Source organism: Chrysemys picta, chromosome 2, assembly GCF_011386835.1.
Source record: "Chrysemys picta bellii isolate R12L10 chromosome 2, ASM1138683v2, whole genome shotgun sequence".
Lineage (NCBI taxonomy): Eukaryota > Metazoa > Chordata > Testudines > Emydidae > Chrysemys > Chrysemys picta.
This window is the reverse complement of record NC_088792.1, coordinates 290,283,753-290,306,696: the sequence shown is the minus strand read 5'-3', so window position 1 is coordinate 290,306,696 and position 22,944 is coordinate 290,283,753. Positions and strand designations below refer to the sequence as shown.

The following is a 22,944-nucleotide window of genomic DNA, read 5'->3' as shown; positions in this document are numbered from 1 at the left end:
GGGGCGGGGGTGTCAGCACCTGCCAGCCCCACCAGGGGAGGGCTCCTGAGCCCAGGCCGTGCCCCCCGTCAGCGCAGAGAGCAGCGGGTATTTACCGATCTGCGCTGGACCCCACCCACGCCTGCCTGGGGCGGGGAGCAGGGACAGACGCCCAGGACAGATGCTGTTCAATGCGCGACCCCTGCCTGCCAGTGGGGGCACCCCACCTCCCCGCCAGGCACCTCGCCTCCCTAGCCCCCCCCGCCCCCCCCCCTGCCAGCACCTCGCCTCCCTGGCCCCCCAGCACCCTACCTCCCCGCCAGCACCTCGCCTCCCTGGCCCCCCAGCACCCCACCTCCCCACCAGCACCTCGCCTCCCTGGCCCCCCAGCACCCCACCTCCCCGCCAGGCACCTCGCCTCCCTAGCCCCCCAGCACCCCACCTCCCCGCCAGCACCTCGCCTCCCTGGCCCCCCAGCACCCCACCTCCCCACCAGCACCTCGCCTCCCTGGCCCCCCAGCACCCCACCTCCCCGCCAGCACCTCGCCTCCCTGGCCCCCCAGCACCCCACCTCCCCGCCAGGCACCTCGCCTCCCTGGCCCCCCAGCACCCTACCTCCCCGCCAGGCACCTTGCCTCCCTGGCCCCCCAGCACTCTGCCCCCACGCCAGGTCCTCCGCCCTCCGGCAGGTGCCCACATCCCCCCTGGCACTCCCCCCTCCCCCCAGGCACCCCTCCCCCGGCCCTACCTGGAAGTAGGCCGTGTTCTCCTTCAGATGGGCCTCGATGCAGCAGCACAGCTGGAGCATCCAGCTCCACTGGGTCTGCAGCGCCGCCTGGAAGGCCTGGAACAGAACCAGTGTCACTGCGCTGAGCCCGCGGCCGCCCACAGGCACCCGCAGCCCTGGGCAGGGAGACACACCCGGCGCTGAGCCCACGGCCGCCCACAGGGCAGGGAGACGCACCTGGCGCGGGGCCCCAGCCAGAGCCCCAGACACCCGCAGCCTGGGCCCTCCACTGGATCGTCGGGCTCTGGGAGCAGGGGCTGTTCACCGCCACCCAGCCTCTCCGCACGCGAGGGCAGGGCCTCACCTCCACCGCCCGCCCGGTGCCCAGCGAGAACGGGCCCTGCCCCAGCCTCACCTCCACCGCCCGCCCGGTGCCCAGAGTGAACGGGCCCTGCCCCAGCCTCACCTCCACGGCCCGCCCGGTGCCCAACGAGAACGGGCCCTGCCCCCGGCCTCACCTCCACGGCCCGCCCAGTGCCCAGAGTGAACGGGCCCTGCCCCCGGCCTCACCTCCACGGCCCGCCCGGTGCCCAGCGAGAACGGGCCCTGCCCCCGGCCTCACCTCCACCGCCCGCCCGGTGCCCAGCGAGAACGGGCCCTGCCCCCGGCCTCACCTCCACTGCCCGCCCGGTGCCCAGTGAGAACGGGCCCTGCCCCCGGCCTCACCTCCACCGCCCGCCCGGTGCCCAGCGAGAACGGGCCCTGCCCCCGGCCTCACCTCCACTGCCCACCCGGTGCCCAGTGTGAACGGGCCCTGTCCCCGGCCTCACCTCCATGGCCTCACCTCCACCGCCCGCCCGGTGCCCAGTGTGAACGGGCCCTGCCCCCGGCCTCACCTCCACCGCCCGCCCGGTGCCCAGCGAGAACGGGCCCTGTCCCCGGCCTCACCTCCATGGCCTCACCTCCACCGCCCGCCCGGTGCCCAGTGTGAACGGGCCCTGCCCCCGGCCTCACCTCCACCGCCCGCCCGGTGCCCAGCGAGAACGGGCCCTGTCCCCGGCCTCACCTCCACGGCCTCACCTCCACTACCCGCCCGGTGCCCAGCGAGAACAGGTCCTGCCCCCAGCCTCACCTCCACAGTCTGCCTGCCCGGGTGCTCCTCATGCAGCAGCCTGTCCCCTGTGCTCTGGATCTCCTTTATCTTACGCTCCCGCAGCTCCAGCTCCCGCATCAGCCCCTGGTGCGCAGCAGAGACAGGGGCAGCCGGTGAGCGCGCCTCAGCCTGGTGCAGCCCTTGGCAGAGTGGCTGGAGCTGCGGCTGCATGCACAGGCCTGAGCTGTGTCCAGAATCCCCCCGGGGACATGGGGCACCCACGCAGCGAGCTCAGGGCACAGCCGCAGCCCTGCAGTCAGAGCCGGGCCTGTCTGCCTCGGGCATCAGGAAAAGAGGCTGCAGGCGCTGGAGGGGGGATTAGGGGGCACGGGGGGGATGGGGGCTTGCTCCCTGGTAGGACAGTGGATCCGGCTGGGGTCCTGCCTGCCCCAGAGGGCAGCAGCCCTGTCACTGGGACGCTTGCAGTGAGCCTGGGCAGACCCACAGAGGACACCTGCAGCCCACGGCCCCCTGGACTAGTGTGACGGTATTGATATAATCTGGGACCATATAGATCACCAAGGTCCTGTAGTGGCACCAAATCTTGTATAAAGGGGGTCAAATGGAGTATGTAAGACAAGGTTATGGTTTACTGGTTATGATTATGCTGTCTATATGTGTGTATCAATTTTGTAGTTGAAGTTATGAATATTGGCTCTATACTGTCTGTATTTCAAACTTATGCTGTGCTTCTGGGAGACATCCGAGACAAACTGGTGTTAGCTCTGCCTAGCCTGCTTGATGGCCCATTAAGGACCATCAGCTATACAATTGACCCATTGAGAGAAGGCAGATACGCCTTGTAACTCAGCAAAGTATGCAGGGACTGGCCCATGTGACTCCAGACTCCATGTTGCGGTAATTTTCCACAGTAAGAACAAAGAGGTGTTCTTACACCCGGAAAAGACTATATAAGGCTGATGCCTCATCTCCATCTTGTCTTCAATCCTGCTTCATACCTCTGGAGGGACTTTGCTACAAGCTGAAGCTTTGAACAAAGGACTGAGGACCCATCCCAGCGGGGGATGTTCCAGAGACTTGATTTGAACCTGCAGTTTATTCCATCGCTGCTGCAAGCCTGAACCAAGAACTGTGCCATTACTGTATGGAATTGATTCCATTTAACCAATTCTAACTCTCATCTCTATCTTTTTCCTTTTATGAATAAACCTTTAGATTTTAGATTCTAAAGGATTGGCAACAGCGTGATTTGTGGGTAAGATCTGATTTGTATATTGACCTGGGTCTGGGGCTTGGTCCTTTGGGATCAGGAGAACCTTTTTCTTTTACTGGGGTATTGGTTTTCATAACCATTTGTCCCCATAACGAGTGGCACTGGTGGTAATACTGGGAAACTGGAGTGTCTGAGGGAATTGCTTGTGTGACTTGTGGTTAGCCAGGGGGGTGAGACCGAAGTCCTCCTAGTCTGGCTGGTTTGGTTTGCCTTAGAGGTGGAAAAAACCCCAGCCTTGGGCTGTAGCTGCCCTGTTTTAAGCGATTTGTCCTGAATTGGCACTCTCAGTTGGGTTCCCCCTTGCACTGAGCACCCCCCCTCACTCCCCCCAAGGCCAGCCCTCCCCACAGCGTCCAGTCCTCCGGGAATGCCGACCAGGCCAGGCACGACTCTGCCGGCAGCAGGGAGCCAGCACCCGTGCAGGGCACATGCAGGCCTGGGACACAGGGTGCCCGGGAGGAGAGGGGGGCGGGAGTAAGTCCCGGGGGGCCGGGGGGGCAGCCCCGGGGAGGGCAGTACCGAGTAGTTCTCCTTCTTGGCCGTCATGTTGGGGTTGCGGTCGCTCCAGTCGTAGTTCACCTCCTCCTCCTCCTTCTCGCTCAGCCACATCAGCTCCCGGGTGGCGGCGCCCACGAAGGCCTGCAGGCTCTCCAGGTGCCGCAGCCGCGCCTTGGACACGTTCTGGGGGCACACACGGGTGTATGGGGGGGGCGCGGGATAGCACCCCCCACTGCACTGCTCCCCACAGGCCCCTCTCCCCCCACACAGCCCCCCTCCTGCCACACAGCCCCCCCCCACTGCCCTCCTGCCTCGCTGCTCCCTGCAGGCCCCCATGCCCCCACACAGCCGCCCCGCCTCGCTGCTCCCCACAGGCCCCCCTCCCCCCCCACAGCCCCCCGCCTCGCTGCTCCCCACAGGCTCCCTCCCCTCACACAGCCCCCCTCCTCGCTGCTCCCCACAGGCTCCCTCCCCTCACACAGCCCCCCACCTCGCTGCTCCCCACAGGCCCCCCTCCCCTCACACAGCCGCCCCGCCTCGCTGCTCCCCACAGGCCCCCCTCCCCCCACACAGCCCCCCGCCTCGCTGCTCCCTGCAGGCCCCCATCCCCTGCCTGTCCCACCCTTGCTTCCTAGGAGCCTCCCCCCAGTCCCCGGCACCCTGCGCCGGGCCGGCTCTCACCAGCAGCTGGGCGTACTGCAGGTCCAGCTGGCCCAGGCAGTCTCGGTAGGCGCTGCGCGGGCCGGGCGAGAGCTGGGCCTGTGGGAAGAGAGCAATGAGGGGTGAGCGCCCAGCACAGAGCTGCTGACCCCCACTGGCGCTCTGCAGGCCTGGTGCACGGGACGTGACACTACAAACCCCATCGCCAGCCCTGCGCGGCACGGGGCACTCTCCCCTCGCGGGCAGGCGGGCCCCTGGTCTCGCCTGCCCTGTGCCCCTGCAGCGGGCCGCAGCTGGCTGGAGGGCGTGAGCAGCTGCCGGGGCCATGGCGTGAGCCCTCGTGAGGTGGGCTAGCACAGCGGGGCCGCGCCGGGCACTGTCCCTGCCAGGCACCCGGAGTTCCCGTGACTGGGGCAGACAGCAGGAGAGGCGGGCGCTCTCAGACTCCCTGGGGTGGGGTTGCTTTCAGGACCACGCGTTAACTCCACCGGCTGCCCCGTTCTGCCGCAAACAGCATGAGACTTGCTAGACCTGAGGGGGGATCAAAACCTCTCTGTGGGAAGAGGGGCCCCGGGCTGCCGCAAGACGTCTCCCCCTCTGCAGGTGGCTGGGAACCCCGGCGTCCTGGGGACATGCCCGCTCAGGGGCCCACCCTGCGCCCTGGGCAGCAAGCTGTGGGCAGCTTCTGCGTCCCCCCGAGAGGGGGCTGCGCTGCCTTGGCAGGAGCGGGACGCCACGAACACAGGCTGGGGGGGGGTGGAAACGACCCCACCATGTGGAGGGCAGTGTCTGAAAAGCCACGTCCCACCCCCCCGGCTCGGGCCAGGCTGCCTGTCCCGCCCAGCCCCTCCCCCGCCCGCCTCACCTCGTCGGCTCGCGCCCGCTCGATCTTGGCCCGGAACTCGTCGATGGACTGGTGCAGGCCCCGGTGGCTGCCCAGCTGCGACTCCACCGTGGGCAGGTCCACGCCCCACTCGGCGCCGTTGAGCCGCCTCTGGTTCTCCTCCACCCAGGCCAGCAGGTCCTGCAGGTAGCGCAGCGTGACGTCGTCCAGCTCCTGCCGGGGCCGCTGGCCGAGGGGCATGGCCACCTGGGCCGGCTGCAGGGAGCCCGACTTCAGGCGCAGGTTGTACTCGGTGCGGATGGCGACCAGGCGCTCGTGCAGGCGGTACACCCTGCGGGCAGAGCGGAGGGGCACAGATGCTGCCAAACCAGGGGGAGACGGGGGCCAGTACAGAGCGACTGTACTGAGTCCAGACACCTGAGCTAAGCTGAGTCCAGACACCTAATAACCCCCTGCGCTACCCCGCGGGCTGAGAGTCACTCCAGATTGAGGAAACTGGGGGTGCTCTGTTCCCTTTGGGTTCCCCATGGTGTTCACTCCAGGTGGACTCGCTGCAGGGAGCTCACAGCATGACCCAGGGGGGCTGAGGGCTCTGAGGGTCGGTCCCCGCAGGTCGTGAAGCCGAGGGGCTGACCCCAGCGACAGTGTGACCCTCTGGGGGCTGACTCACCGAAGGGGTTTTCCCATGGGCTGTGACAGAGCCATGCGAGAGGACCGAGCCTGTAGATCTGTCACAGCCCCCCTGGGCAGGGGCGGGGTTCTGTCAGGGCCCCTCCCCCAAGGCAGGGGCGGGCCTGTGGTTGGGCCCCTCCCCTCAGGCAGGGGCGGGGCTGCAGTTGGGCCCCGCCCCTCAGGCAGGAGTGGGGTTCTAGCTGGGCTCCTCCCCTCAGGCAGGGGCGGGGCTCTGTCAGGGCCCCTCCCCTCAGGCAGGGGCGGGACTGCGGCGGGGACCCTCCCCCAAGGCAGGGGCGGGGTTCTGGCCGGGCCTGTTACCTGCGGTACATCTGCTCGCCCTGCGGATGGCGCCCGTCCTTCAGGGCCTGCACATCATTGAAGAGCAGGCGGATCATGGCGTCTGCCTTGTCCAGGTCCCGCTCGATCTCGGCCGCCTTCTGCGGCTGCTTCCCGGCGTTCAGCAGCCGGATGTCCTGCCGGAGGGAGGGGTGTTAAACCGGGGGGGCCAGCTGAGACCCCCCCCTATTGCACCTGTCCCCCCATTGCATGTGCTGCCCGTCCCCTTGCCCCCACGCTCTATGCGCTGCCCTCCCGCAGAGTACCTAGGAGCTGCCCCATGCCCTCAGGAGTTGGCCAGCACAGCGGCAGGCCTGTCCCGGGGGTCCCGGGCGCCCCCCACACCGGGCTTTGCTCTCACCGACTGCAGCAGGGTGTCGGCCTGGTTCAGCTGCTCCTCGCACACCCCCGACTCCATCTGCAGCTTGCTGACGATGCGCTGCAACCGCTCCAGCCTGCGCAGGGTGGGGAGGGGAGCACGGTGAACAACGGCGCCCTGCCGCCACCCCCTGCGTGCACTCCCACCCACCCGTGCGCATCCCAGCTCCTGCCCAGCCCCCAGCTCCCCACCCTGCCTCCCGTGCACACCCCAGCTCCTGCCCCGCCCCCAGCCCCCCACCCTGCCCCCCGTGCGCACCCCAGCTCCTGCCCAGTCCCCGGCCCCCCCACCCTGCCCCTGCCCCCCGTGCGCACCCCAGTTCCTGCCCAGCCCCCGTGCCCAGCCCAGCCCCCTGCCTCCCCTGTGTGCACCCCAGCCCCCCGCCCCCTGTGCATGCCCCAGACCCCCACCCCTCCTGTGTGCATCCGAGCCCAGCCCCCTGCCCAGCCCCCGATGCGAGCCCCAGCCTCCTGCCGCCCTGTGCCCAGCCCAGCCCCACTTGTGCACACCCCAGCCCCCTGACCAGTCCCCCGCCCCCCCATGCAAGCCCCAGCCCCCTGCCTCACACCAGCCCAGCCCCACTTGTGAGCAACCCAGTCCTGGTGGCCAGGACAACCCCAGCCCCACGGGATGCCACCCCTGCTCTGCCACGTGCCTGTGGGAAAGGCCCAGCCCCCCCTTTCGTCCCTGCTGGAGCCTGCGAGCTCCGGGCGAGCCGGGAGCCCAGCGGCACTGCCAGGGGCCAGCCTGCGCTCGGCTCTGTTTGCTCGGCGGGCGGGGCTGGGCTGGGCTGGGCTTCCTGAGGGGAGGCACCCGGCGAGCGGTGACTCACCCGCCGTATGGTTCCCATTAAGGGCTGCGAGGCCAGGGCGGGAACACCCCGGCCCTCAGCGTCTGCCAGCAGGAGCCTGGCCTGGCTCACCAGGAGGGGAGAGCACCAGCCCCAGGGGTGTCCTGAGCCGGCCAGCCCCCCACCAACAACCCCCTTCCCACCTCAGCCCCCCCGGTCTCCCTTAGCCAGCCCTTCTCCCCTGCCCCCAGCCCCTCCACTGCCAGCCGGCCCTTCCCCACTCCCCAGCTCCCGCCCTGCCCCAGATCTCCCTCCCAGGCCCCCCAGCCCTGCCCCATGTTCCCTCCCAGCTCCCCCTCAGCCAGCCCTTTCCCACCCCACCAGCTCCCTCCCCCCACTCCCAGCCCCATTTTCCCTCCCAACCTCCTCGGCTCCTCCCCCAGCCCAGCCCTTCCGCACCCCACGTTCCCTACCAGCTCCTACGGCCCCTCTCAGTCAGCCCTTCTCCCCTGCCCACGGCCCCCCCGCTGCCAGCCAGCCCTTCCCCTTCCCCCACTCCCAGCCCAGCCCTGCCCCACCCCACGTTCCCTCCCCCTGAGCACTGACCTCTCGAACTCAGCGCGAAGCAGCTTCTCGCGCTCCAGAATGGCGACGTGCAGCTTGCCCCACTCCTTCTCCACGTCCAGGGGGTGGTAGCCGGGGGACACTTGCAGCTGCCCGGCCTGCACCGTGCCCTGCGCCGGCAAGAGGGGGTGTTACACGGACCAGGAGGGCCCCCCTGAGGCAGGTTGGGGGGCCAGCTCCCGATCCACACAGAAATGGGGCCTTTGCAGCCACGGGGCCATGTGGGGACCAGCCCGCACCCGGCCCTGAGGGGTCCATGAGGCAGCGCAGGAGTGGGGGGCACAAGCAGTGGGTGGCCCCGCTGGAGAGGGCTTTGCTCTGGGCACCCCGAGGGTCTGCAGGGGCTGGGGTCGGGCCTGGTGGGGAGCTGGGGATACCGAGCTGCAGGCCACTCCCACGCACCCTGCTGGGCCTCACACAGCGTGAGGGAGTCACAGGACAGCTCCCCGGTCACATGCCCGCTTACAGCCGGGCGCAGCCCCCGGTGCTCGGGGATGAAGGGCTCGGCACAGCCCCCGGGGAGGGGAGGGGCGCAGCCCTGGCGGCTGTATGTATCGGGGGGGCTCTCGCCCAGGGGGTCCCGGGGGCGTCACCTTGCTCACCTCCAGCGACTGGTAAATGACCCTGGAGCGGTTCTTGTCGGCCTCCTTGGCCGGGAGCTCGGTTTCCTTGAACTTCAGGAACTGGCGCCACAGGAGCTGGGGGGAGGCTGGGGTTAGGGCACGGGGGAGGCAGGGCAGGCCCCAGGGGCAGGAGAGGGGCCCCGTGTGGCCATGGCACCGGGACCCGCCTGTGACCAGCTGCCCGGGGACTCTGTGACAGGCGCAGGGTCACCATCAGTAGGGCCCATGCCTGGCCAGCCTCTCCCTAGCCCACCATGCAGGGCGTATTCTCACCAGCCCCCGCCCCCACCCAGAGGAGACGACATCCCCCCAGCCAGGGGTTGGGACCTGGAGCTGAGCCAGGCCTGGGGAGCTGGCCCCACGCATGGCCCCGCCCCAGAGCGGCCAGAGCCCACAGGATGGAAGAGGGCCGGGCGGGCGGGTTCTTCTTCGCCGCTGTTGACTCACGAGGGGCTGGCATGGAAGGAATGAGTCAGACGCCCTCCCCCTGCCTGGGGAGCCCCGTGATCCCCTCCTCCCCCCCGTGTGCTGCCCCACTCCTCCGGCTCGCCTGCCTTCTCCCTCCCGCCCTGGGGCAGGAGCTGAGCCCTGCCAGGCCCCTCCAAGGCAGCCTGGCCCTCAGGGGCCTGGCTGTTCCCTATGCTGGGCTCAGACCCCCCGGGTGAGGGCAGCTGCCAGGAGCCAAACGCCAGCTCCTCAGGGAACAGCTGCCAGCGCAGAGACGGACTGGGCATCCCAGGGGCCTGATGCAAGGTCCCCTACAGCCCCAGGGAACCACAGACCCTGCCTCCCCCTCACTGCCAATGGGAACCACCCACTCCGCAGGGAGCGCTGGGGGCCTCTCCTTCTGGGGGCTTCCAGGCAGCTCCTGCGTGGGGGTGGGGCCTGGGCACCCGGGCACCCTGCCCAGCCAGATCCCTCCTGGGAGGCACCTGCAGAGCTCCCCCACCCAGCACTGGGGCCTTTCATCCCCTGCCAGCAGCAGCTGCGTCGGGACATGACGAGACGGGAGCCATGATACAGAACACGTGGCTCGGAGACCACGGCCCCCCCGCCAGCTCAGGCTCTGAGCGCCCCCCAGCCCACTCAGTGTGCAGCCCGCCCCCCCAATCGCATGCCCCCACCCCCCCCACCAGGACGGGCACTCCAGCATGGCCAGGGACTGCCTGTGCTGCTCCCTCTCCATGCCCGGTCCTGGGAGACGGGCAGCAGCAGAAGAGGCCACGTGAGCTGCTCCTGCCCCAGCGGGAACCAGGGGGGCCCCAAAGGGCACCTGTAGCGATGGAGCTCGGACGGCTCAGGGGCTGGGGAGCTGGGGGCTGACGAGAGGTCCCCAGAGCCCCGTCCCTGTGTGGCCGGGCCCCTCACCTCGATCTCCTCGTAGCTGCCCGGCACCTTGCGCTCCTCGAAGATGACGGTGTGATTGCGAATCCACTGCAGCAGTGCCGTCACCACCTCGCGGTACTCCTGCCACCGCAGCTGCAGCTCCTAGGGGACAGGCGAGAGCATGGCCCCGGGTCCCTGCAGCCGCCGGGCTGGGCGGCCCCTGGGAGGTCCCAGAGACAGCACAGAAACGGATGGGTGGGATTTGGGGCCTCCCTGGGACCATCTCAGCTGGAATCAGCCTTGGATGGGAACTTCAGTGACTGGCCCATCACCCCACCGCCGGAATGACCCCGTGTGTGCCTCAGTTTCCCCTACATGCTGCACTGTTACCCTGTGGGAAGGGGGAAGGACTGTTTGCTCTCAGGGCAGGCTAAGAGACCTGGCTATGAATGTCGCTGGGCTGTCTGAGCCGGGATGGGCCACCGGAAAGGACTGGCCCAGCTGACCCCATACCAATGGAGGACTCGAGAAGACAATGGCAAAGCCAATCACCGGGACACTGACGCCTGTCACCCAAGGTGGGGGAGGGTGAGGGGTTTCCCCACCTCTGCAGGGAGGCTGAGCAAAGACCCCCCCAGCTCGAGAACAAAGGACTGTGAGGAGTGAGGTGGGGGGGGGAGGTGCTGGCTGCTGGAAGGAGCCTGGCCTCTCCCCTGGGAACTGCCCAAGGAGGTCGGACGGACAGACAGGCAGAGCTGGAACAACGGGGCTCCCAGCTGGGCTGTGGGCTCTGGGCTGACCCCACCGGTCTGGGCTTTAACCCGCATTTCCCTGGGCTCCCCTGAGCACGTCCCGTGCCGTGAGCAGCTAGCTAACAACCCGCTGTGACAGCGCGGAGTGTCCCTGGGAATGCTGGGTGAGGGGCACTAGCCCCTGCTGCGTGGCCGGGTCTCCCCTGGGGTCTGGCTCGGTTGGACTCGCTGGGCAGAGCTGGGAGGGGGGGGGCAGGAGGGCTGGAGCCCCCAGGGGTCAGGCTGAGCAGGGAGAGAGGCCCCTGGGGGTCTGGCTCACTGAAGGGCTCCTCCCAGACCGCTCTCCAGCTGGGGCCTAGCTGGGGCTCCGTGACACAGGGGCCCCCCCACCCCTCTGCAGGGAAGCGCGGGTGAGCTGGAGACCAAAAGCGGCAGCGTCAGGGGCTGGGCAAGGGACTAGGGGGAGCTCTATGCTTAGCCCACCTCTCTGGCACCAGCCCACAGCCTCAGGCACCATCATGTTCCCTGGGGTCTCTGCAGATCGCCTGGGCCCCGCTGCAGGGAGCGTGGAGAGAGGGATCGCCGGCGTCTCACGGCCTGTCCCTGTGCACAGAGGGGTTCCCGGACCCCGACAGGCTGCGCACAGGCCAGCCCCAGAGACGCTGCGGCCCCGAAGCCCCCTGGCCTCCACAGCCCCATACTCACATTGGCCTTGAGGCCGACCGACACGTCAGGCACGCGGGGCATGACGTCATACAGCGACGAGACGTAGGTGATGATGGACTTCTCGTCCGGCTGGGGCACATCCACATCTGGGGGAAGGGGCAGAGCGTGAGCGGCTGTGGGGTGAGCCCCAGCCCAGGGGTCTCCACCTGCAGGGGGCTGCCCCCCGTGCTCATGGGATGCACCCCCAGGCCGAGGAGCTGCTGTACCCAAGGGCTCCCTGCAGGGAGCAGAGCCATCGGGTGGCTGCCCCATGCCAGGGAGGGGCCGTGTGCGAGGCACCTCGTACCTTCAGGGTCCAGCAGGCGCGTCACCCCCAAGTCCCGCTCGGCCACGGTGAAGGCCTGGTCCAGGTTCTCCAGGTTGGTCTGGCGATACACCTTGTTCATGTCGATGAGCATGGGCCTGCGTCAGAGACGGAGCGTGTGAGGGGCCAGGGGCCGGGAATCCCCACAACTGCGAACCCCAAGCCCAGCTCGGAGCCTGCTCTGGGACCCATCGACGGAGCTCCCCCCTCCGCATGCCATGCCAGGGCTGCGGCATCTGGGACGCCTGGGGGCACCGTCTGGCGGGAGCTGTGGGCTGGGCCAGGTCTGTGCCCACAGACAGCGCATCACCAGCATCCCCCGCTGCTGGGGCTAGGAGAACCCTGTGGGCAGCACCCCTCACGGGCAGGTGGGGGGGCTGCGGCACCGGGACCCCTTGCAGGTGGGCGGGCGAGATGCAGCACTTAACCTTTGCACTCCTGAGGGAAACACGAGACACTGACTCACACCACGTGAGGGGCTGGCAGCCCCTGAGCCCCTCCCCCTCTCCCCCCCGCAGGGTGTCGGCTGTGGGGCCGGGAGAGCTCCGACCAGCCCCTGGGGCTCAGCACAGCAGCTCCCCCCAGTCCCGACGCTCTGGGGCAGAGTGCGCTGCCCCTCTCCCTGCCCGGCCGTCAGGCTGGCTCCTCTACAACAGTACAAGAGCTGTGCCGTGGGTCATTCTCCCCCAGCCCTGCCGCTGACACCGAGCCCCTCACAGCAACGGGGCAGCTGCCCCCGCTCCGGGGCTCGGCGGCCCCATCAGGAGCCCACAGCCCGGCAGGGAGCGGGAGCCAGGTAACGCTGCCCAGAGCCGGCAGATCTGCTCCAGCTCTGCAGATCCAACTACCCCCGCCCCACCGCCGCTGCGCCAGACGGCCTGGGGGCCCTGCTCAGGCGGGGGCCGGCCCAAGTTTCTGTAAACGCGGGTCTTTAACTGAATTATGCACCTGGGGGTGAGCCGAAGCACAACAAGCTTTGCCCGTCCCCCCACCAGATCAGCTGCAGCCCCCCCGCCAGTGCAGCCTGGGGGGAGGGGGCAGCGCCCGTCCCCCCACCAGATCAGCTGCAGCCCCCCTGACAGTGCAGCCTGGGGGGAGGGGGCAGCCGCGGCCAGTCAAGGCTTTGCCCTGGCTCCCCTAGCACCCCCCGCTGCACCCCGTCTTCGCAGCAGCGATGCCCCGGCTGGCGCGGTGCCTACAGTTCCTGGAGGCGCAGGGTGGAGTGGAGGGAGTACAGCGAGCTGCTGACATTGGAGGTCTCCAGCGCAGCGGGGTCGGCGATCTCCTCGCACAGCATCACCACCTGCTCCTCCGCCCCCGCCCGGGACCCCGCTGAGCCGCCCAGCGCCCGGCGCTGCAGCTTCTTCTTCGCCCGCTGGCGCGAGCTCCTCTCCATGCCGGGGCCCGAGCCTTCCTCTGCTCGCTGCGCTGGGAGCCGGGAGCCACTGCCTGAGTCGCCCTGGCCTGGCACTGCGCTGGGAGCCGGGACCCACTGCCTGAGTCGCCCTGGCCTGGCACTGGGAGCCGGGACCCACTGCCTGAGTCGCCCTGGCCTGGCACTGGGAGCCGGGACCCACTGCCTGAGTCGCCCTGGCCTGGCGCTGCGCTGGGAGCCGCTGGCTGATCCGCCCGCCCTGGCGCTGCGCTGGGAGCTGGGAGCCGCTGGCTGATCCGCCCGCCCTGGCGCTGCGCTGCCCGGCGCTGCCCTCTCCCCACAGAGTGGCGGCTGTGCTGTGCTGTGCTGCCAGCCCCGCGTTCTCCCCCTGCCTCTCCCAGGGCGGGGCGGCTCCTGCACATACTTGTTACACTTACAGAAGAAAGCGGGAGCTGACGTAGCCTCCAGCAGCCCCCACTCCCCCCCCGCCCCGGCTCCCAGCCTGGTGCCCTGCAGATCCCCCAGCCGAGGGCAACGTTGTGTGCTGGGGATGGGCAGCTCCAGGCAGGCGACGCATACGGGGGTCGGAGGGGGTCCGCCTGCCTGGCCCAGCTCCCAGGGACGCTGGCATAAGCTGATGGGCTGGAACTCGTCTGGGCATTTTGCATTTAACGCGGTCCCCAAGCGCCAGCCCGGCTGCGGGGGGCTCCAAGGGCAGGCAAGTGAGACGGGCCCGATCCTGCTGAGACGGGCCCGATGTGATCTGCCTGCACGCGCTGCCCCTACTCTACTTGGAGAACCCCCCTCCTGGACCTGCCCAGCCCAGACCACTGCTCCCAGCACTGCGCTGGGACCCCCCGTGGGGTCTGCAGGGCAGCTCAGGGACCTCGGCAGCAGCTGCGGCATATCCGCTGGGGTCACTTGCCTGGGGAGCCCCGGTGGCTAGGAGAGGGGCTAGCTGGGGGGGCTGCGCCGGTCCCCAGGAGTCTGGGAAGGGAAAACAGTTCCCGGCTCCAGGGCTGGCACAGGGTGCGGCCCGGCTCCACCCCTCTGAACTATCCAGCTTACTGTCCCGACACGCTCCCACAGAACTGGCTGCCTGGGGCGTCAGTGCCTGCCAGAGCCGAGCAGGGGCAGGGCACCCTCGCCGCCCTGTCCCACAGAGCCTTTGCCAGCGCGGGGAGGCAGCCCCAGCCAAGGGGGGTTGGGCCCAGACCACACAGAGCAGTCGCTGCCCCCAGCCCCAGAGCGAGGGAGCCCAGCACCCCTGGGCTGGCAGAGCTGCATGTGGGGCAGCCCCTGGGCACGCACTTACCAGCCAGCGAGTGTGAGTCCCTGCTCCCCCCTCCGGCCCCCACCCCCAGTGCAGACCATGCCCAGCCCCTGCCCGTCTCTCACTTGTGATGGTGGATGATGGCGTTAAAGAGACGCCCGTCCCGCCAGCTGGTGGTGAAGTTGTCGCAGCGCAGGCCCTGGTAGCCCTCCACCATGCGCTGTGACCACAGCAGCAGCTTCTCCTTGGCCGTCATGTCCTCGGACTGCCCGCTCACCTGGATGTCCGAGATCTGGAAGGGACGGGCGCACGTCAGCCAGTCACCCTGGCCCTGCGGAGCCCCTGCCCAGTGCCCCACTGGGGCCTCCTCCACCCCCCGGCCCAAGGACACCCTGGGACGAAGTGGGAATGTTCTTAATGTTTTCTCTGAATACTGTGTCTGCCTCAGTTTCCCTTCTGTGTTACTCAAGTCTCTGGGTGGTGGGAAAAGGGTGTGACCATTGCAGAGACCTGGAGAGGGCAGGCGTGACTGGGACTGGCTGCAGAGAACAGCCGACACCCTGTATCCTGGCAACTGATGGCTGGTCCCAGTCCACTGCAAGGACCAGCCAGAGATGTTGGTGCAGAGCAGGTAACCTGCTGGCCTGGGAAAGAGACAAAGGAGGAAGGAGGGGCAGTGGGGCTGAGGGAGGCCAGGCAGCTGGGAGGAGTCGGTCTCCGATTTCTGTGCTAACAAGCTCTGTCCTACGCTGTGTTCCTGTCGACTAATAACCCTTCTGAGAGTCACGGCTGCCTGCGGAGTGGGGGGCAAGGCCCTTTGGGGGTGCACAAGGCTTCCCCGGGGGTCCCACCCAGGGGGACTCGCTGCAGGGAGCTCACAGGGGGCTGAACGCTCCGAGGTCGGACCCAGGAAGCACCGAAGCCGAGCAGGCTCCTTGCCCTGGCGTAAGGGAGCCCTGCGGGAGTCACTGCACCAGAGTCCTGCCTGGCTTCACTCGGGGGTTCCCGAGCAGCCTGGGACTCCGTGACACCCCCGAGCCCCTGAGAGCCCCTCAGCTCCTCCCCCAGATACCCCCATAGCTCCTCCCCTAGATACCCCTCAGCCCCTCCCCCAAATACCTCCTACCCTTCAGCCCCTCCGAGCTCCTCAGCCCCTCCCCCAAATACCCCCCAGATACCCCTCAGCCCCTTCCCCAGCCCCTGGGAGCCCCTCAGCTCCTCCCCAAAATACCCCCCAGCCCCTGGGAGCCCCTCAGCCCCTCCCCAAAATACCCCCAGCCCCATAGCTCCTCCCCCAGCCCTGAGAGCCCCTCAGCCCCTCCCTCAGATATCCCCCATAAGAACATGAGAATGGCCATACTGGGTCAGACCAAAGGTCCATTTAGCCCAGTGTCCTGCCTTGCGACAGTGCCAGGTGCCCCAGAGGGAATGAACAGAACAGGGAATCATCAAGTGATCCATCCCGTCACCCCTTTCCAGCTTCTGGCAAACAGAGGCTAGGGACACCATCCCTGCCCATCCTGGCTACTAGCCCCAGCCCCTGAGAACCCCTCAGCCCCTCTCCCCAGATGCCCCTGTGACGAAGTGGGAACGTTCTTAATGTTTTCTCTGAACACTGTGTGTGCCTCAGTTTCCCCTATGTATTACTTAGGGATCAGAGACCCTTAGAGGGCAGGTGTGAGCATGGCCGACACCCTGTAGCCTAGCAACTGATGGCTCCTCCCTGCTCCAGGTGTTGGGGGGAAAAAAAAGAGATCAGGTGACCTTTTGCCAGGAAAAGGGACAAAGGACATGGGGGGGAGCTACAGGGGGTCTCATGCCAGGCAGCTGGAAGGCGTCAGTCACCTGTTTTGGGTCTCAGGGGACAGGGCACCAAGCCTGGATCCCCCTCCCCCAAGATGGACTTTGCTGTTCCCAATTTCTGTGCTAACAAGCTCTGTCCTACGCTGTGTTCCTGTCGACTAATAACCCTTCTAAGAGTCATGGCTGCCTGCGGAGTGGGGGGCAGGGCCCTTTGGGGGTGCACAAGGCTTCCCCGGGGGTCCCACCCAGGGGGACTCGCCGTGGGGAGCTCACAGGGGGCACCAGAGTCCTGCCTGGCTTCACTCGGGGGTTCCCGAGCAGCCTGGGACTCCGTGACACCCCCACCCCAGGACACAGCAGCCTCCTTCCTGTTTCACTTGGGACCGCAGCCCACGGGGGGCGGTTAGAGGCTCCAGTCGCTGGCGCTCACCACAAGCGCCCACGCTGGGCACAAACTCCCAACCCCGGCGGAAATGGTGCCTGAACCGCAGCCCGAGAGAGCACGGCTCCGCACGCACCCCTGCCGCAGGGGGGCTCGCTGGCCCCCAGCCAGGGACACGTCTGCTGCACACGCCCCCCCCCCGACAGAGGCTGCAGGCTGGGCCGCGACAGCGGGCAAGACGGAAACACCTGCTCCGCCAGCTGCCTGGCATCTCTCCACTCCCGGTGCTCTCCCCAGAGCACTCGGCAGGTCCCGATGCCCTGGGCACTCCCTGGCCAGCTCGCCCCAGCTGCTCCCTCACTGCTGCAGCACGGATTCTGCCCCGGGCACTGCCCGGGCCCCAGCCTGGTCCCGTTCTCCTGCTCCGGGCAGGGAAAGGAGCCCACGGGCAGCCTCCTGGAACGCCAGGACTCCTGGGTTCAGAGCCCTTTGGTTGGGCTCTGCGTGCTGAGCTGCCCCCCTCCCCAGTGCAGCCTGTGGGGGAGGCGGGCCCTGCCCCACCCCGTTCCCAGCCCTGGGGGCTGCGCTCTACTGGGACTATGAGCAGAGGAGCTGCAGAGCCTGGCCAGGAAGAACAGCGAGTGAGCGAGGCCCAGCTCCAGGCCAGGCAGGACAGGGCTCCCCAGCAGGAGGGGACCCGCGTGCAATGGAGCGGGGCGGCCATGCCAGGAACCCTGTGCCCGGTAGCTGGGGGCAGCTCCACTGGTTCCTGCCGTTCCCAGGTGGTCGGTGAGAACCGGGCAGCTCCAGCACCGGCGGGGACAGGAAACGATTGTGGCTAGCTCGCGGCTGCCAGCCAAGGCCCGTGGGTCTGAGTCACCGTGGCTGCCAGGCTCCGCCCTGGGGCTAAGCCGCGCTTCGGCAGCCTGGCCCAGGGAGCAGGTGACTCAGCCTCCAAAACGCTGCCCCTGCGGCCGCAGCGTTCCCGCCCCGGCAGCTCCCCTCCCCCGCCGTGCCGGGGCTGCCAGAGCTCAGCATTCCCCGCAGGGCCACACCCCAGCTGCAGGGGGCCTGGCTCCAAGAGCGTGCCGGGCCGGGCGAGGGAGAAGCAGGGAGCCCCCGGGTCTCGCCCCACTCCAGAGCAGCTCCCCCCTCAGCCCTGCCCACAGCACTCCCGCAGGGCATCCCGGAGCGGCCCCTGCTTGGCAGCTCTGGAAAAGGGAGCTGGGCCCCAGGGCAGCCAGTGAACGAGAGAGAGCGACCAGCCCTGGCCTTTCCCAGCAGGGGGTGCTGTGGGGAGCTGTGGGGGGGGCAGGGCGCTGGCTGGGGGGGGAGCTCCCAGCAGGGGGTGCTGTGGGGAGCTGTGGGGGGGCAGGGCGCTGGCTGGGGGGGAGCTCCCAGCAGGGGGCGCTGGGGGGGGGGGAGGAGCTGGTTGTGGGGGGAGGCGCATGGGGCAGGTGGAGCCAAGCTCACCTGGAAGTGGAGGATGATGGTCCAGATGAGGCCCAGCGTGAGCTTGGGGTTGCCGTCGGCGATGTCATCGTTGCGGATGTTCACCAGCTTCACCTGCCGACACCCAGAGCCGCGGTTACGCCAGGGGGTCCAACGGGCTCCTCAGGCAGCAGGCCTGGGGCCTGCCCCTTCCCCACGCCCTAGGGAGACCTCCCCCCCAACTCAGCAGGGGCAGAGCCTGTCCTTCCCCCGCCCCTAGGGAAACCCCTTCCCCAGCTCAGCAAGGGTGGAGCCTGTCCCTCCCCTGCTCCCCGGCCTGGCCTGCCCCCCCACACACACAGCTCACCTGCCCCCCCACACACGCAGCTCACCTGCCCCCCCACACACGCAGCTCACCTGCCTCCCACATACACACGCAGCTCACCTGCCCCCCGACACAGCTCACCTGCCTCCCACATACACACGCAGCTCACCTGCCCCCCCACACACGCAGCTCACCTGCCCCCCCATACACACGCAGCTCACCTGCCCCCCGACACAGCTCACCTGCCTCCCACATACACACGCAGCTCACCTGCCCCCCCACACACGCAGCTCACCTGCCTCCCACATACACACGCAGCTCACCTGCCCCCCGACACAGCTCACCTGCCTCCCACATACACACGCAGCTCACCTGCCCCCCCATACACACGCAGCTCACCTGCCCCCACACACACGCAGCTCACCTGCCGGTGTTTCAGGTAATCCAGGGCAATCTGCACATTCTGCAGCTTATGGAAGCGCATTCGCCCCTTCTCGCGGGGCTGCAGAGACAGAAGGAGCAGGGGGGTGATTGGCTGTGCCGGGGAGCCAGGGACCCCCAATGCCCTGAGCACTCCTCCCCCCACACAGGGCAGCGCCAGGGCTCCGAGGAGAACCCAACACCTGGTGCCCCCAGTCAGTAGTGCCAGGCCCCCTCCCCCAGGGTGGGGCAGGGAGCTGAGTGGCCCCTGGCCAGGCCTAGCTAGCCCAGACTGGCCCCTCTCCCAGGCGCCCGTTCCATTGCCCCATGCCCCAGCAGTCACCCCGAGGGGCCGCAGCGGGAACAGGCTCAGCCCCTCTCCCCGCACTACCACCCAGCCCGAGCGGGCCCTGCCCTTCGACGGTTGGGCCTCGGGAGCCCATTGCCAGCGGGGAAGCCGGGGCCCCGCTCTCCGGGGTCAGAGAAGAATCACACCCAGGGATCCCCGGCTGCCCCGGCCCCGAGGCTGCAGAGTGGGGGTGCCGCGGACGAGGCGCTCAGGACGGGACCAGGGCTCACGGCGCAGGCAGGATTAGCACAGGGTTTGCAAACCATGCGGACAGAGGACAGGGGCTGGAGGGGAAGGGCTGCTGGCCTCGGCGCCCCCAGAAGGGGGGAACCAGGCTGGTGCGCAGGGCCAGGGTCCCACCAGGCCACAGAGCCAACTGCCCGCAGCTCAACCCGCCCGGGCACCACCTCTCCAGGTGCCCTGGCAGCAGTGCTCCAAGGGCAGTGCCCAGGAGAGGGGGCACAGCCCAGCTGGACTGCCTGGCAGGGACCCCCCTTCGCTAGCTGTCTCTGGAACAGCAGGCCAGAGCTGTGGAGCGTGGAGCCTGAAGGAAGGGGCAGCGCAGGGGGTGCGGGGCTGGGCCCGGAAATCCTCGGCCACTAGCTGCTCCCGCGGGGCACTGGGAGGAAATGTGCCGAACGAAACAATAGCGAGGAAAGTGCTGAGCATGGCTGGGCTGCTGCTCCTAGCTTCCTCCAGGGCACTTGGATACAGCCGGCCGGCCCTGCCCCACGGCCAGCACCCTCCAGCGCCAGGGCAGGCCAGGGCCCAGCTCTGCCTTCCTGCGCCCTCCCCACACGGCCTGGGGACAGCGAGAGCTCCGGAGCCCTAGATGGCACCCCCTGGAAACAGCCCCCTGTGGGGTGAGTACAGCAGTGGTGTCATGCCGCACACAGCACGTGGCGCTCACTGAGCCTGCAAGGGGCGCCGAGGACAGCGCAAGGGATGTGGGCGTAAACCTCCTGCCCTGCAAAAAGGGACCTGGCGCTCACACGGCCAAGAGGGACCAGGACCTCCGTGTCAGACCACGCACGACTGCTGGGGCACTGCGGTCACGCCAACAGAGGGGAGAGCCCCCCGCCCACAAGCACCAGGCTGGGACACTGGGCCTGCACGGCCTGCTGGGAGATCACGCCCCCCGGTCCCTGCAGCACAGCGCCCCCTAGCGCTGCCGTGGGGCCAGCCCTGCCTGCTGGGGAGAGCACGCCCTGCTGAGCCCCCGCCCCATAGCGCCACCCTGGGGCCAGTGCTGCCTGCTGGGGAGATCGCCCCCTGCTGAGCCCCCCGCCCCGTCCCTGCAGCACAGCGCCCCTAGCGCTGCCGTGGGGGCCAGCCCCGCCGGCCAGGGGAGAGCGCCCCCTGCTGCCCCCGCCCCGTCCCTGCAGCACAGCGCCCCCTAGCGCTGCCGTGGGGCCAGCCCTGCCTGCTGGGGAGAGCGCTGTGACGAACTGGGACTGTTCTTGCTGGGGTGTGGGAATGCTGACAGGGGAGTGTGACTAGGATGGTCTGCATCGGGGGATGGGAGCCGGCCCAAGGGAACATACCTGAGCTTGTAACATGAGAACCCAGGAGGGGGTTGGAGGTCAGATGACTCCGGGGCCCGGGAAACTGAACAAAGGCTGTGGGAGGGGTCGCTGAAGGCAGAGTGCTGGAAGCAGGCTGGAAGGAGGCTGGAGAGATGGCTGGGAGGCAGAGATGGCTCTGACCCCCCAAGGGGGTGGGCTGGCATGCCCTGGGACCCCAAGCTGGACCTAACTGAGGGGGGCCCTGTTGTCTGTGCCTGCAAGACCTGTCTTGGACTGTATTCCTGTCATCCAAATAAACCTTCTGCTTTACTGGCTGGCTGAGAGTCATGGTGAATCGCAGGAAGCCGGGGGTGCAGGGCCCTGAGTTCCCCAATACTCCGTGACAACTGGTGGCAGCGGTGGGATCTACTGCACCCCGTGGACGGCGCTTCCTGCAGTAAGTGACTGGGGAGCAGTAAAACGAAGGGGGATTGACGGGGACCAGGCCTGCTGAAGAGTGGGAGAGAGACGGTTATTACCCCTGGGAGTGTGTGACCAGCGAGAAGGACTTTTGCAGTAACAGGGTCCCCCGGGGGGATCGCAGCGAGTGGTCCCAGGGGCGGAGGAGTCTGCAGCTCGACCCTGGCAGAGAGGTGGTGACCTCGAGAAGGGCTGGCACACTAGGGGTCCCCCTGGGAACTGTGGGGAGCTGTGAGCACACAGGCCGGTGAGTGGCCAGCAGGAAGATGTATGCCAAGCGGCTTAAGAGCGACCTGGTGGAGCTGTGCAAGCAGAGGCGGCTGTGCATTGGGAGGCTCACCAAAGAACAGCTCATTGCCCAGCTGGAGGCGGAAGATCGCGCGAATGAACTGATCCCTGTGTCTCAGGGAAGCAGCCTGGCAAATGCAGCGCAGGCACCAGTGTCTGTCCCAGCTGGGAGTGGTCAGCCGGCTGCTGAGGGCTTCCCGAGACCCCTCCTTCCTATGCCTAGGGGAAGGGTGGGGAGGAGCCCAGCAAATACCGAAGGCACCGTGGCCCCCCCGGCCAGCAGGGGACCCTCCCGGCGAAGCTCGCCGGCCAGCAGAGGATCCTCCCGGCGACGTTCGGCATCCGGGGAGCGGAATTGGCTGGAATGGGAGAAAGAGCTAAAACTGAGAGAGCTGGAGGATCGTGAACAACAGAGACAGCATGAAGAGAGACAGCATCAGCGTGAAGAGAGACAGCGTCAGCAGGAACGGGAGGAGAATGAGAGACAGAGACAGGAGAATGAGAGACAGCGTCAGCATGACCTGGAACTGGCGAGATTGAAGGGCAGCGAACCCCCGGCTGCGGTGAGTGAGGGGGAACCCAGGACTGCACGGAGCTTTGATAAGTGCATCATGGCCCCATACAAGGAGGGGGAGGACATGGATGACTTCCTGGAGGCCTTTGAGACGGCCTGCGAGCTGCACCGGGTTGATCCCGCGGACAGACTCCGGGTCCTTACCCCCTTACTGGACCCCAAATCCGTGGCATTGTACCGCCAACTGGGAGAGGCAGAGAAAGGGGACTACGAACTATTCAAAAAGGCCCTGCTACGTGAGTTTGGGCTGACTCCTGAGATGTACCGGGGAAGGTTCCGGAGTCAAGATAAAACCCCTGAGATCTCATATCTGCAACTAGCCGTCCGCATGGAAAGATACGCCAGCAAGTGGGCTGGTGGGGCCCAGACGAAGGAGGACCTGATTAAACTGCTGGTACTGGAGCAACTGTATGAGCGGTGCCCATCCGACCTGAGGCTGTGGTTGGTGGACAGAAAGCCAGAGAACCCGCGACACGCCGGGCAGCTGGCTGATGAGTTTGTAAAGAGCCGGTCAGGGGGTGGCAGGGAGGAGCCCCAAAGGAACAGGCCCGCCGTGATGCAGAGAGAGAGTCACCCTGGGACCTCCCAAAGGGGGAATATGGGGAATCCCCTCCCACGGGGAATGCCCAGCATCAGGGACAACCGACCGGCTCGAGGGGACCCACAGGACATGAGCTGCTATTACTGCGGCCGAAGAGGCCACGTTCGGGCCCAGTGCCCCAAGCTCAAGGACAGACTGAGCAGACCGAACCCGCATAGGGTTAACTTGGTAGAGGCCCAGACGGACGAGGGGCAGGCTTCTCACGCAAGAGGGGCTGGCAGCTTATCAACTGCTCAAGAGAGAGAAGGGCCCCAGGCCAGCTCCTCTAGGGGGCTGGATGCCCCAGACTCAGGGTTTTTGGTTTATACGGTGGGCGCGGGGCTGTCCCTCCGGAGAGAGTACCTTGTTCCCCTGGAGGTGGATGGGAGGAAGGTCAATGGATACTGGGATACGGGCGCAGAGGTGACGCTGGCCCGGCCCGAGGTGGTGGCCCCAGATCAGGTGGTGCCCAACTCCTACCTGACCCTGACGGGGGTGGGCGGAACACCAGTCAAAGTGCCCGTGGCAA

General features: G+C 67.8%; 1 protein-coding gene across 32 annotated transcripts in view; it reads right to left on the bottom strand.

The window, feature by feature from the left end:
• PLEC (plectin) overlaps positions 1-22,944 on the bottom strand; it is a 149,052-nt gene that overhangs the window by 28,946 nt on the left and 97,162 nt on the right. For 31 of the 32 annotated variants that reach the window (XM_065582305.1, XM_065582299.1, XM_065582311.1 and 28 more), the window contains 15 exons: positions 18,644-18,721; positions 17,937-18,029; positions 14,404-14,570; positions 11,613-11,728; positions 11,306-11,412; positions 9,891-10,010; positions 8,502-8,597; positions 7,882-8,009; positions 6,468-6,561; positions 6,089-6,243; positions 5,117-5,426; positions 4,273-4,350; positions 3,613-3,774; positions 1,839-1,943; positions 728-823 (listed from right to left, as the gene is read on the bottom strand). In XM_065582305.1, the coding sequence (XP_065438377.1) occupies positions 728-823; positions 1,839-1,943; positions 3,613-3,774; positions 4,273-4,350; positions 5,117-5,426; positions 6,089-6,243; positions 6,468-6,561; positions 7,882-8,009; positions 8,502-8,597; positions 9,891-10,010; positions 11,306-11,412; positions 11,613-11,728; positions 14,404-14,570; positions 17,937-18,029; positions 18,644-18,721 (1,905 nt within the window). Of the gene's footprint in view, positions 1-727; positions 871-928; positions 1,212-1,838; positions 1,944-3,612; positions 3,775-4,272; positions 4,351-5,116; positions 5,427-6,088; positions 6,244-6,467; positions 6,562-7,881; positions 8,010-8,501; positions 8,598-9,890; positions 10,011-11,305; positions 11,413-11,612; positions 11,729-14,403; positions 14,571-17,936; positions 18,030-18,643; positions 18,722-22,944 lie in introns of those variants that run through there. The other variant, XM_065582328.1, reaches the window with a different exon arrangement.